General features: G+C 50.7%; 1 protein-coding gene across 2 annotated transcripts in view; it reads left to right on the forward strand.

Annotated features, from left to right (window-relative positions):
• Positions 1–13,036, forward strand: part of WNT9A (Wnt family member 9A) — a 131,413-nt gene that overhangs the window by 79,230 nt on the left and 39,147 nt on the right. For both annotated transcript variants that reach the window (XM_075315891.1, XM_075315892.1), the window contains one exon: positions 6,226–6,485. In XM_075315891.1, the coding sequence (XP_075172006.1) occupies positions 6,226–6,485 (260 nt within the window). The remainder of the gene's footprint in view (positions 1–6,225; positions 6,486–13,036) is intronic.

Consider the following 13,036-nt stretch of genomic DNA (forward strand, 5'->3'; position numbering starts at 1 on the left):
TGGTCACCCTGGACCCTGCCCGTGGAAGGCGGAAGCCCTTCCATGTGAACATGATGAAGGCACATCATGAGCGGGAGGCATGTGCGCTCCCCGTGTGCAACCTGCCCGAGGAGGGAGAAGCGGAAACCCTCTTGGATATGCTAGCCCAGGTTAGGGCAGGCGGATCCATTGAGGATGTGGAGGTTGGCCACCAGCTCTTGGAGGACCAACGGTCCCAGCTGTGGGCCACCCTACACCCCTTCCGGGGGTTGTTTACCAACCAGCCCGGAAGGACTGACTTGGCTGTCCATCACGTGGACACTGGGGATCATCCCCCGATCCGGCGTTCAGCATATCGGGTCTCCCTGGAGGTGCAGCAACACATGCGCCAGGAGATTGACGAGATGCTGGAGCTGGGGGTGATCCAGGCATCCAACAGCGCTTGGGCCTCGCCTGTAGTCCTCGTCCCTAAGAAGGACCGAACCACTCGGTTCTGCGTGGACTACAGGGGGCTCAATGCTGTCACGGTCGCCGATGCGTACCCAATGCCACGCATCGATGACCTGCTCGATCAGTTGGCCGGGGCTCAGTACCTGACCATCATGGACCTGAGCCGGGGATATTGGCAGATCCCCCTGACTCGCAAGGCCAGGGAACGCTCTGCCTTTATTACCCCATTTGGACTGTACGAGTCCACGGTGATGCCATTCGGGATGAGGAATGCCCCTGCCACTTTCCAGCGGATGGTCAACACCCTGCTCAAGGGACTTGAAGGGTACGCGGCCGCGTACCCTGGATGACATTGCCGTCTTCAGTCCCACCTGGGAGGACCACCTAGAGCATCTAGCACAGGTGCTCAGGCGGATCCACCGGGCAGGTTTGACCATCAAGCCGGGAAAGTGTCAGCTGGCCATGAGCGAGGTCCAGTACCTCGGTCACCGGGTAGGTGGGGGAACGCTGAAGCCCGAGCCTGAGAAAGTGGGGGCCATCGCATCCTGGCCCACCCCCAGGACCAAGAAGCAGGTGATGTCCTTCTTGGGGACCGCTGGGTACTATAGGAGGTTTGTTCCACGCTATAGTAGCCTGGCAAAGCCCTTGACGGACCTCACCAAGAAGAAGCTGCCCTCTGCAGTCGATTGGACAGTGGACTGCGAGACAGCCTTCCGGGCCCTAAAGGACGCCCTGTCCAGCCCGCCCGTGCTACAGGCAGCCAACTTCACGCGGCCGTTTGTAGTACAGACCGACGCCAGTGACTTCGGCCTCGGTGCGGTGCTCAGCCAGGTGGACTCTGCGAGCCAAGAGCACCCAGTCCTGTACCTGAGCAGGAAGCTGTTACCAAGGGAAGTGGCCTATTCTACAATGGAGAAGGAGTGCCTGGCCATAGTGTGGGCCCTGCAGCGTCTGCAACCCTATCTATACGGGCGCCACTTCATCGTGGAGACGGACCACAATCCCCTCAGCTGGTTGCACACCGTCTCTGGGACGAATGGGCGATTGTTGCGATGGAGCCTTGCGCTCCAGCAATACGACTTCACCATTCGCCACAAAAGGGGCCGTGACCACGGTAACGCAGACGGGCTGTCCCGACAAGGAGAGGTCGCGGACGGGCGCACGGGGGAACACCGGAGTGTGCTGCCCCCTAGCGCCCTCAAAAGGGGGGAGGTGTGAGGTAAATCCTGGGATATGAAGAGGAATTATGACTAGAAGTCATAATTGCTCTCATCACTCCCTGGCAGTGCCCCCCTCCCTTCTTGTGCTCAAATGTCCAGCATCTGTGAAGGTGTCACATCCCACTTACACCTCCAACAGCCATCTCCTCTGATATGGAGATGAGATGATGTGAGGACAATGGACCCAGGATGACTCCCTGCCGTCACCCTGTAACAAGAGTTGTATCTCATTAGCAAGGCTTGGAAGTAGCCAGACAGAACGACTCCAGTAAAAAATGGTTCATATCTCGCAAGCCATATCTCCGATAAATATGGCAACCATAAAAATGGTGTTTGCGCAGGCGGACGATGCTGGCACACCTTTTTTATGGAAGGGGGAGCTTGGGAAATACCCCAGGCGTGATATCAGCCATATGGGAACTCGTAGACAGGTCATGAGTCCCCTCGTTCTGTAGCTAAATTCATAACTGTCACAATGAGAGCATTGGCGTCCGCCTACGACGCTCCCAGGCAAAGTTATGGCCCATATTCCATGTTGTGAATTTGTCCATAACTCCAGCCAGGGGTGGAGCAGTGCTCCCTGTGAGGTCACTAAGGTAGGAGGGGACCTGGATTTGCCCAGGTTGATAACCCTGCTTCGGCCATTTTCCAAGGTTCTTCTCGCTGGGGGCACGTGTAGGAAACATCTGTGGGAGTTCCTAGAAACCTGGTCTACAGCGCCCCCCTGTGGCCAGACGCAACAAGGTAACTGCTGGAACTGTGTATGCCTGTTTGTAACCCATGCTTTATCTGTAACTGTACTCTGACATATGTATATTCTGTAGATTCCCTATTGTATATATTGTAGTTTCTAGTGTGCTTTAGGCTGATTAAATTATATAATTAATCTTGGGCTGTTCTGTTATCTCGATCTTGAATCCCACGTCTGTGTGTTCGGCTAATAGTTACCGTGAAGCGGTTGGTGGCAGCGAGTTGTGCCAAGGATTATTGTGGGGAGGCCAGTGAGATTCGGGAAGTTATTATATATTCCGCCCGCGGAGGTCGGGGGAATATATACCTTACTCTCACCGGGGACCCTTCAATAATCGGCATAAGTAGTATAGCGGCCTCCTTTCTTATTGTCGGGCAATTCCATAATTGGCCTGACTATAAGAGGGGCGCTAGAGAGCGCGTCACGTGCTCTGTCTGTCGGTCGGGAGGTATAAAGGAGGGTTGACTCCTGCTTGTTACCCCCCGATCGTGACGTACTGGTAGCCAGCGCGGGGGATTTCGGAGTGACCCCCCCCGGTGGTTTGTGACAGGGGGCAGTATTATAGTAGTTATATTCTTGTATATAGGGGGCAGTATTATAGTAATTATATTCTTGTACATAGGGGGCAGTATTATAGTAGTTATATTCTTGTATATAGGGGGCAGTATTATAGTAGTTATATTCTTGTATATAGGGGCAGTATTATAGTAGTTATATTCTTGTATATAGGGAACAGTATTATAGTAGTTATATTCTTGTATATAGGGGCAGTATTATAGTAGTTATATTCCTGTACATAGGGGGCAGTATTATAGTAGTTATATTCTTGTATATAGGGGCAGTATTATAGTAGTTATATTCTTGTATATAGGGGCAGTATTATAGTAGTTATATTCTTGTATATAGGGGCAGTATTATAGTAGTTATATTCCTGTACATAGGGGGCAGTATTATAGTAGTTATATTCTTGTACATAGGGGCAGTATTATAGTAGTTATATTCTTGTATATAGGGAACAGTATTATAGTAGTTATATTCTTGTATATAGGGGCAGTATTATAGTAGTTATATTCTTGAATATAGGGAACAGTATTATAGTAGTTATATTCTTGTACATAGGGGCAGTATTATAGTAGTTATATTCTTGTATGTAGGGGCAGTATTATAGTAGTTATATTCTTGTATATAGGAGCAATATTATAGTAGTTATATTCTTGTACATAGGGGGCAGTATTATAGTAGTTATATTCTTGTACATAGGGGCAGTATTATAATAGTTATATTCTTGTATATAGGAGGAGTATTATAGCAGTTATATTCTTGTACATAGGGGCAGTATTATAGTAGTTATATTCTTGTACATAGGGGCAGTATTATAGTAGTTATATTCTTGTACATAGGAGCAGTATTATAGTAGTTATATTCTTGTACATAGGGGCAGTATTATAGTAGTTATATTCTTGTACATAGGGGCAGTATTATAGTAGTTATATTCTTCTACATAGGGGCAGTATTATAGTAGTTATATTCTTGTACATAGGGGCAGTATTATAGTAGTTATATTCTTGTACATAGAGGGCAGTATTATAGTAGTTATATTCTTGTACATAGAGGGCAGTATTATTGTAGTTATATTCTTGTATATAGGAGCAGTATTATAGTAGTTATATTCTTGTACATAGGGGGCAGTATTATAGTAGTTATATTCTTGTACATAGGGAACAGTATTATAGTAGTTATATTCTTGTACATAGGGGGCAGTATTATAGTAGTTATATTCTTGTACATAGGTGGCAGTATTATAGTAGTTATATTCTTGTATATAGGAGCAGTATTATAGTAGTTATATTCTTGTACATAGGGGGCAGTATTATAGTAGTTATATTCTTCTACATAGGGGCAGTATTATAGTAGTTATATTCTTGTACATAGATGGCAGTATTATAGTAGTTATATTCTTGTACATAGGGGGCAGTATTATAGTAGTTATATTCTTCTACATAGGGGCAGTATTATAGTAGTTATATTCTTGTACATAGAGGGCAGTATTATTGTAGTTATATTCTTGTACATAGGGGGCAGTATTATAGTAGTTATATTCTTCTACATAGGGGCAGTATTATAGTAGTTATATTCTTGTACATAGAGGGCAGTATTATAGTAGTTATATTCTTGCACATAGAGGGCAGTATTATAGTAGTTATATTCTTGTATATAGGGGCAGTATTATAGTAGTTATATTCTTGTACATAGGGGGCAGTATTATAGTAGTTATATTCTTGTACATAGGAGCAGTATTATAGTAGGTATATTCTTGTACATAGGGGGCAGTATTATAATAGTTATATTCTTGTATATAGGGGCAGTATTATAGTAGTTATATTCTTGTACATAGGGGGCAGTATTACAGTAGTTATATTCTTGTACATAGGGGCAGTATTATAGTAGTTATATTCTTGTACATAGGGGCAGTATTATAGTAGTTATATTCTTGTACATAGGAGCAGTATTATAGTAGTTAGATTCTTGTACATAGGAGCAGTATTATAGTAGTTATATTCTTGTACATAGGGGGCAGTATTATAGTAGTTATATTCTTGTACATAGGGGCAGTATTATAGTAGTTATATTCTTGTATATAGGGGGCAGTATTATAGTAGTTATATTCTTGTACATAGGGGGCAGTATTATAGTAGTTATATTCTTGTACATACGGGGCAGTATTATAGTAGTTATATTCTTGTACATAGGGGCAGTATTATAGTAGTTATATTCTTGTACATAGGGGGCAGTATTATAGTAGTTATATTCTTGTATATAGGGGCAGTATTATAGTAGTTATATTCTTGTATATAGGGGCAGTATTATAGTAGTTATATTCTTGTACATAGGGGGCAGTATTATAGTAGTTATATTCTTGTACATAGGGTCAGTATTATAGTAGTTATATTCTTGTACATTGGGGGCAGTATTATAGTAGTTATATTTTTGTACATAGGGTCAGTATTATAGTAGTTATATTCTTGTACTTAGCGGCAGTATTATAGTAGTTATATTCTTGTACATAGGGGGCAGTATTATAGTAGTTATATTCTTGTACATAGGGTCGGTATTATAGTAGTTATATTCTTGTATATGTGAGCAGTATTATAGTAGTTATATTCCTGTACATAGGGGCAGTATTATAGTAGTTATATTCTTGTACATAGGGTCAGTATTATAGTAGTTATATTCTTGTACATAGGGGCAGTATTATAGTAGTTATATTCTTGTACATAGGGGGCAGTATTATAGTAGTTATATTCTTGTACATAGGGTCAGTATTATAGTAGTTATATTCTTGTACATAGGGGCAGTATTATAGTAGTTATATTTTGTACATAGGGGCAGTATTATTGTAGTTATATTCTTGTACATAGGGGGCAGTATTATAGTAGTTATATTCTTGTACATAGGGGGCAGTATTATAGTAGTTATATTCTTGTACATAGGAGCATTATTATAGTAGTTATATTCTTGTACATAGGGGCAGTATTATAGTAGTTATATTCTTGTATATAGGGGGCAGTATTATAGTAGTTATATTCTTGTATATAGGGACAGTATTATAGTAGTTATATTCTTGTACATTTGGCGGTATTATAGTAGTTATTTTCTTGTACATTTGGCGGTATTCTTGTACATTTGGCGGTATTATAGTAGTTATATTCTTGTACATTTGGCGGTATTCTTGTACATTTGGCGGTATTATAGTAGTTACATTATTGTACATAGGGGGCAGTTATTACATTTTACATTTTCAATATACAATTCTGTCATTTTCAGACTGACTGGGAACGAGCCATTGACAATTCTTCCTCTGACCTCAGAAACGGAGGGAGCTGCAGACAAAACCCATTACAAAATCTGTGACCGACTGAAGCTTGAGAAGAAGCAGCGAAGAATGTGCCGACGAGACCCTGGCGTAGCGGAGACCCTGATGGAGGCCATTAGTATGAGCGCCCAGGAATGCGAGTATCAATTCCACTTTGAACGCTGGAACTGCACCTTAGAAGGACGGTATCGGGCGAGTCTACTGAAGCAAGGTGCGGTATTCTTTATGATTTGTTCCTTATTGCAGATCAGAGCAGCGTCTCTAAATTTCCAGACGGAAGGGATATATGGAAACACTAGAGATTGGCCACTAACTAAGGACTGCGCACTAAACCTGCCGACACCGGGGTCTGCGCACTAAACCTGCCGACACCGGGGACTGCGCACTAAACCTGCCGACACCGGGGTCTGCGCACTAAACCTGCTGACACCGGGGACTGTGCACTAAACCTGCCGACACCGGGGTCTGCGCACTAAACCTGCTGACACCGGGGACTGTGCACTAAACCTGCCGACACCGGGGTCTGCGCACTAAACCTGCTGACACCGGGGACTGCGCACTAAACCTGCTGACACCGGGGACTGCGCACTAAACCTGCCGACACCAGGGACTGTGCACTAAACCTGCCGACACCGGGGACTGTGCACTAAACCTGCCGACACCGGGGACTGCGCACTAAACCTGCCGACACCGGGGACTGCGCACTAAACCTGCCGACACCGGGGACTGCGCACTAAACCTGCCGTCACCGGGGACTGCGCACTAAACCTGCCGACACCGGGGACTGCGCACTAAACCTGCCGACACCGGGGACTGCGCACTAAACCTGCCGACACCGGGGACTGCGCACTAAACCTGCCGACACCGGGGACTGCGCACTAAACCTGCCGACACCGGGGACTGCGCACTAAACCTGCCGACACCGGGGACTGCGCACTAAACCTGCCGACACCCGGGGTCTGCGCACTAAACCTGCCGACACCGGGGTCTGCGCACTAAACCTGCCGACACCGGGGTCTGCGCACTAAACCTGCCGACACCGGGGTCTGCGCACTAAACCTGCCGACACCGGGGACTGCGCACTAAACCTGCCGACACCGGGGGACTGCGCACTAAACCTGCCGACACCGGGGGACTGCGCACTAAACCTGCCGACACCGGGGACTGCGCACTAAACCTGCCGTCACCGGGGACTGCGCACTAAACCTGCCGTCACCGGGGACTGCGCACTAAACCTGCCGACATCGGGGACTGCGCACTAAACCTGCCGACACCGGGGTCCTGCGCACTAAACCTGCCGACACCGGGGTCTGCGCACTAAACCTGCGGACACCGGGGACTGCGCACTAAACCTGCCGACACCGGGGACTGCGCACTAAACCTGCCGACACCGGGGACTGCGCACTAAACCTGCCGACACCGGGGACTGCGCACTAAACCTGCCGACACCGGGGTCTGCGCACTAAACCTGCCGACACCGGGGTCTGCGCACTAAACCTGCCGACACCGGGGACTGCGCACTAAACCTGCCGACACCGGGGACTGCGCACTAAACCTGCCGACACCGGGGGTCTGCGCACTAAACCTGCCGACACCGGGGTCTGCGCACTAAACCTGCCGACACCGGGGTCTGCGCACTAAACCTGCCGACACCGGGGTCTGCGCACTAAACCTGCCGACACCGGGGACTGCGCACTAAACCTGCCGACACCGGGGACTGCGCACTAAACCTGCCGACACCGGGGACTGCGCACTAAACCTGCCGACACCGGGGGACTGCGCACTAAACCTGCCGACACCGGGGGACTGCGCACTAAACCTGCCGTCACCGGGGACTGCGCACTAAACCTGCCGACACCGGGGACTGCGCACTAAACCTGCCGACACCGGGGTCTGCGCACTAAACTTGCGGACACCGGGGTCTGCGCACTAAACCTGCGGACACCGGGGACTGCGCACTAAACCTGCCGACACCGGGGACTGCGCACTAAACCTGCCGACACCGGGGACTGCGCACTAAACCTGCCGACACCGGGGACTGCGCACTAAACCTGCCGACACCGGGGTCTGCGCACTAAACCTGCCGACACCGGGGTCTGCGCACTAAACCTGCCGACACCGGGGACTGCGCACTAAACCTGCCGACACCGGGGACTGCGCACTAAACCTGCCGACACCGGGGACTGCGCACTAAACCTGCCGACACCGGGGACTGCGCACTAAACCTGCCGTCACCGGGGACTGCGCACTAAACCTGCCGTCACCGGGGACTGCGCACTAAACCTGCCGTCACCGGGGACTGCGCACTAAACCTGCCGTCACCGTGGACTGCGCACTAAACCTGCCGACACCGGGGTCTGCGCACTAAACCTGCCGACACCGGGGGACTGCGCACTAAACCTGCCGACACCGGGGTCTGCGCACTAAACCTGCCGACACCGGGGTCTGCGCACTAAACCTGCCGACACCGGGGGTCTGCGCACTAAACCTCTGGCCATTATTCTGCTGATGGTATGCCTCTGCAGGAAATGCTCTTTGTTCCATGAGACGATGTTCCTTTCTGGAACGAGCTCAGCTCCGACACCGCAGCGCTGGACCGGGCCCCGAGCTGTCAGGAGACACCGGCTGGAGCTGTGGAGGTGTCTGGAGTCCGGTGACGCGGAGCGCTATGTGCAGACTGTCTGATGTCACCGATCAGCATAAACCGTATGTCACAAAAGTGAGTACACCCCTCACACTTCTGTAATTTTGTTATTATATCTCCTCCTGGGACAGCGCTGTGGATCTCACAATGTGCAGTGTCAGTGGGCAGCGTGTATACAATGTGCAGTGTCAGTGGGCAGCTTGTATACAATGTGCAGTGTCAGTGCGCAGCTTGTATGCAATATGCAGTGTCAGTGCGCAGCTTGTATACAATGTGCAGTGTCAGTGCGCAGCTTGTATACAATGTGCAGTGTCAGTGCGCAGCTTGTATACAATGTGCAGTGTCAGTGCGCAGCTGGTATACAATGTGCAGTATCAGTGCGCAGCTTGTATACAATGTGCAGTGTCAGTGTGCAGCTTGTATAACAGTGTAAATAATTCAGCACACGGCCATTAATGTCTAAACTGCTGATTGCAAAAGTGAGTACACCCCTATGTGAAAATGGCCACATTTTGCCCTTGGTGTGAATATTTTGTGTGGCCGCCATTATTTCCAGCATCTTACCTCTCTTGGGTCTGGAGGTCACTAGAGCTTCACAGGAGCCGCTGGATCCTCTTCATCCTCCATGACGAGATCACGGAGCTGGTGGATGTTACAGACCCCTGCGCTCCTCCACCTTCCATGTGAGGAGGCCCCCACAGATGCTCCATAGGGTTCAGGTCTGGAGACACTCGGCCTCCACCACCATGCCTGACTGTAGGCAGGACACACTGGTCTTTGTCCTCTACCCTTGGAGCAGCCCGCACACACTGACACAATCTGAACCAAAATAAGTTTATCTTGGTCTCATCAGACACAGGACGGCTCCGGTCATCCATGTCCCTTTCTCTGTTCATCTTCAGCAAAATGTTTACAGCTTTCTTGTGCATCTTTAGAAGAGGCTTCCTTCTGGGATGACAGCATTGCAGAGCAATGTGCTGCAGAGTGTGGTGTATGGTCTGAGCACTGACAGGAGGACCCCCCCACCCCTGTAACCTCTGCAGTGTATAGTGTATGGTCTGAGCACTGACAGGCGGACCCCCCCACCCCTGTAACCTCTGCAGTGTGTGGTGTATGGTCTGAGCACTGACAGGCGGACCCCCCACCCCTGTAACCTCTGCAGTGTGTGGTGTATGGTCTGAGCACTGATAGGAGGACCCCCCCACCCCTGTAACCTCTGCAGTGTGCGGTGTATGGTCTGAGCACTGACAGGCAGACCCCCCACCCCTGTAACCTCTGCAGTGTGCAGTGTATGGTCTGAGCACTTGACAGGCGGACCCCCCACCCCTGTAACCTCTGCAGTGTGTGGTGTATGGTCTGAGCACTGATAGGAGGACCCCCCACCCCTGTAACCTCTGCAGTGTGCGGTGTATGGTCTGACCCCTGACAGGCGGACTCCCCACCCCTGTAACCTCTGCAGTGTGTAGTGTATGGTCTGAGCACTGACAGGCGGACCCCCCCACCCCTGTAACCTCTGCAGTGTGCGGTGTATGGTCTGAGCACTGACAGGAGGACCCCCCACCCCTGTAACCTCTGCAGTGTGTGGTGTATGGTCTGAGCACTGACAGGCGGACCCCCCCCCCTGTAACCTCTGCAGTGTGCGGTGTATGGTCTGAGCACCGATAGGAGGAACCCCCACCCCTGTAACCTCTGCAGTGTGCGGTGTATGGTCTGAGCACTGACAGGCGGACCCCCACCCCTGTAACCTCTGCAGTGTATGGTGTATGGTCTAAGCACTGACAGGCGGACCCCCACCCCTGTAACCTCTGCAGTGTATGGTGTATGGTCTAAGCACTGACAGGCGGACCCCCACCCCTGTAACCTCTGCAGTGTGTGGTGTATGGTCTGAGCACTGACAGGAGGACCCCCCACCCCTGTAACCTCTGCAGTGTGCGGTGTATGGTCTGAGCACTGACAGGTGGACCCCCCACCCCTGTAACCTCTGCAGTGTGTAGTGTATGGCCTGAGCACTGACAGGTGGACCCCCCACCCCTGTAACCTCTGCAGTGTGAGGTGTATGGTGTGAGCACTGACAGGAGGACCCTCCACCCCTGTAACCTCTGCAGTGTGCGGTGTATGGTCTGCACTGACAGGCGCATACCCCACTCCTGTAACCTCTGCAGTGTGTAGTGTATGGCCTGAGCACTGACAGGCGGACCCCCCACCCCTGTAACCTCTGCAGTGTGAGGTGTATGGTGTGAGCACTGACAGGCGGATCCCCCACCCCTGTAACCTGTACAGTGTGTGGTGTATGGTCTGAGCACTGACAGGTGGACCCCCCACTCCTGTAACCTCTGCAGTGTGAGGTGTATGGTGTGAGCACTGACAGGCGGACCCCCCACCCCTGTAACCTCTGCAGTGTGTGGTGTATGGTGTGAGCACTGACAGGCGGACCCCCCACTCCTGTAACCTCTGCAGTGTGAGGTGTATGGTGTGAGCACTGACAGGAGGACCCTCCACCCCTGTAACCTCTGCAGTGTGTAGTGTATGGCCTGAGCACTGACAGGTGGACCCCCCACTCCTGTAACCTCTGCAGTGTGTGGTGTATGGTGTGAGCACTGACAGGCGGACCCCCCACCCCTGTAACCTCTGCAGTGTGTGGTGTATGGTGTGAGCACTGACAGGCGGACCCCCCACTCCTGTAACCTCTGCAGTGTGAGGTGTTTGGTGTGAGCACTGACAGGCGGACCCCCCACTCCTGTAACCTCTGCAGTGTGAGGTGTATGGTGTGAGCACTGACAGGCGGATCCCCCACTCCTGTAACCTCTGCAGTGTGAGGTGTATGGTGTGAGCACTGACAGGCGGATCCCCCACTCCTGTAACCTCTGCAGTGTGTGGTGTATGGTCTGAGCACTGACAGGAGGATCCCCCACCCCTGTAACCTCTGCAGTGTGCGGTGTATGGTCTGCACTGACAGGCGGATCCCCCACTCCTGTAACCTCTGCAGTGTGTGGTGTATGGTCTGAGCACTGACAGGCGGACCCCCCACCCCTGTAACCTCTGCAGTGTGCGGTGTATGGACTGAGCACTGACAGGCGGACCCCCCACCCCTGTAACCTCTGCAGTGTGCGGTGTATGGTCTGCACTGACAGGCGCATACCCCACTCCTGTAACCTCTGCAGTGTGTGGTGTATGGTGTGAGCACTGACAGGAGGACCCCCCACCCCTGTAACCTCTGCAGTGTGAGGTGTATGGTGTGAGCACTGACAGGCGGACCCCCCACTCCTGTAACCTCTGCAGTGTGCGGTGTATGGTCTGCACTGACAGGTGGACCCCCCACTCCTGTAACCTCTGCAGCAATGCTGGCCACACTCATATGTCTATTCTATAAGACCTCTGGGTATGAGGCTGAGCTCGTGCACTCAGCTGTGGTCGGCCATGGTGAGGTCTGTTCTGAGTGGATCCTGTCTGGTTATACCTCTGTATGGTCTTGGCCGCCGTGCTGCAGCTCAGGGACACTCCCCACTGTGCTTTCTCTCTGGCTTCTGAGTTGCACAGAGATGCTCGGGCATTGATCAGCTGTGTGCTCATTAGTGATCGGGCTAGCAGGAGTTAATTTCGGCTAGCCTGTTGGTTACGTTTTGGATCACATGTTGTGGGAGACCTATTACATTTACTCCCCGCCTTTTTAAGATGGAGGAACCTGTTTTCTCATTCCGACTATAGCTTTTTGCTTATCTGGTCCATGTGCTGTTGTGTTCCAGTAACTGGTGATTTACTGTGACCTGATTGGTGTACTGTGGAACGCCTCTTGTCGTCTGGTTATTTCCCCCCTGCTCTTTATTTCCTCCTGATCGCATATTGTCTTATATCTCCATATGGGCTAGCTGTTTGATAGTTTTGCTTTCTCCTGTTTGTCGATATCTGTGGCTTCAACCACTCCTCACCCAGCTCTAGAGGTGCTATTAGATCAAGGCTGGCCAGGAGCAAGGCAAGGAAGGCGGCCCAGACATCCTCACCATTAGAGGTATCTCTGGGAGTAGGAACAGCTAGGCCCCCCAGCCTGAGGGCTAGTCTAGGAGCCCATGACAATACCGTCTATGAACGCCTCTCTGCAGGGATCACACAGCGCTGGATCC

The sequence above is a fragment of the Anomaloglossus baeobatrachus genome, chromosome 6 (assembly GCF_048569485.1).
Source record: "Anomaloglossus baeobatrachus isolate aAnoBae1 chromosome 6, aAnoBae1.hap1, whole genome shotgun sequence".
NCBI lineage: Eukaryota > Metazoa > Chordata > Amphibia > Anura > Aromobatidae > Anomaloglossus > Anomaloglossus baeobatrachus.